At 38.3% G+C, this 1,554-nt stretch overlaps 1 protein-coding gene across 1 annotated transcript; it reads right to left on the minus strand.

The window, feature by feature from the left end:
• Window positions 1-615: 615 nt before the first annotated feature.
• LOC129494553 (olfactory receptor 13D1-like) lies at window positions 616-1,554 on the minus strand. Its single transcript, XM_055301484.1, has one exon. The coding sequence runs from the start codon at window positions 1,552-1,554 to the stop codon at window positions 616-618; it is 939 nt and encodes a 312-aa protein (XP_055157459.1).

The following is a 1,554-nucleotide window of genomic DNA, read 5'->3' on the forward strand; positions in this document are numbered from 1 at the left end:
AGGCAGTAGCCGCAGCTTCCAGTCCAAGCCATATGATCACAAGGGTAAATAACCAACACACTCCCAACCATTCTGTACCAGTACAACCGTTCTGTTTTCCAATTTCAGTATAGTCCGCCTATAGCTTATTGTTATATGAAATACTCAATATTTAATTTTAAACAGGCTTGTGTGAAATGATTTTGACAGACTGTACACCAAAGTAAGTGCTCTGAATGCATTTAAGGTAGGTTAGGCTAAGCTATGATGTTCAGTAGACTAGGCATATTAAATGCATTTTTGACTTATGACATTTTCAACTTTCAGTGGATCTATCAGGACATAACCCCATCATTTGAAGAAGATCTATATTGGATTTACTGGGAAAAAGATAAATTTTATTTTTTTTCTCATTTCTTAAAGTTTACTCTCAAGTCTTATACCAGTTGTCTCTAAATTTTTTGTAACAGTCATTTTCATTAAAAAGGTGAGGTTAGACTACTATCTTGAAATTTCTTTCCAACTCCTAAATTCTGTGATTCTGCATACAATATTTCTTTTGTTCTACTTATATTAAAAGCATTTGCCTTGAATCTATAAGCTTATTTTGAGCATGAACTCAAAGAAGTAAGTTTCTCATCCTTTCTTCCAATATGAGTGTTTAGTCATCAATTTTCTCATAGCTCCATGTACCTCTGTATTCCTCAGGCTATAGATGATAGGGTTGAGCATGGGAGTGACTACTCCATAGAACAGAGCAATCAATTTATTAAAAGCAGAGTCTTTGGACTTTGGCTTCATATACATGAAGAGGATTGTCCCATAAAACAAAGTCACTACTGTTAAGTGGGCTGAGCAGATAGAAAAGGCCTTTTTCCTTCCTTCTGCTGAATTGATTCTTAGTACAGTAAAAAGGATGAAAATGTAGGAGATACAAATTAACAGCAATGGGGAAAATAAAAATATTACATTTCCCAACATTATAGTAATCTCATTCAAGGAAATATCTGTACAAGCCAGCTTGACAAAGGCCAATATTTCACAAGCAAAGTGGTTAATGACATTTTTTCCACAGAAGGGCAGCCGTATTGCAAGAACAGTTTCTGTCAGTGAATTGAGAAAGCCCAATCCCCAGGAGAGAGCTGCCATCTGAATACACAGTGCCTTGCTCATGATGATGGAGTATCTCAGAGGGTTGCAGATGGCCACGTAACGGTCATATGCCATCACTGCTAGGAGCACACACTCTGTGGACCCCATAGTGTAGGAGGCAGACATCTGAATAACACATCTAGTGAAGGAGATGGTTTTTTTCTGTGATAGGAAGTGTATCAACATTGAGGGGATAAAGGAGGATGTGTACCAAATGTCTAGGAAGGAAAGATTACCAAGGAAGAAGTACATGGGTGTATGGAGCCGGGAATCCAGGAGAGTTAGGATGATCAAGGTGCTGTTTCCCAGCAGGATCACCAGGTACATCATCAAGCACATCACAAAAAGGAGTTTTTCCGCTCTTGGGTACTCAGAAAGTCCCTGCAGAATGAACTCAATCTCTGTCCAATTTGTCCTGTCCAT

This window comes from Nyctereutes procyonoides, unplaced genomic scaffold, assembly GCF_905146905.1.
Source record: "Nyctereutes procyonoides isolate TBG_1078 unplaced genomic scaffold, NYPRO_anot_genome, whole genome shotgun sequence".
NCBI classification, from domain to species: Eukaryota; Metazoa; Chordata; class Mammalia; order Carnivora; family Canidae; genus Nyctereutes; species Nyctereutes procyonoides.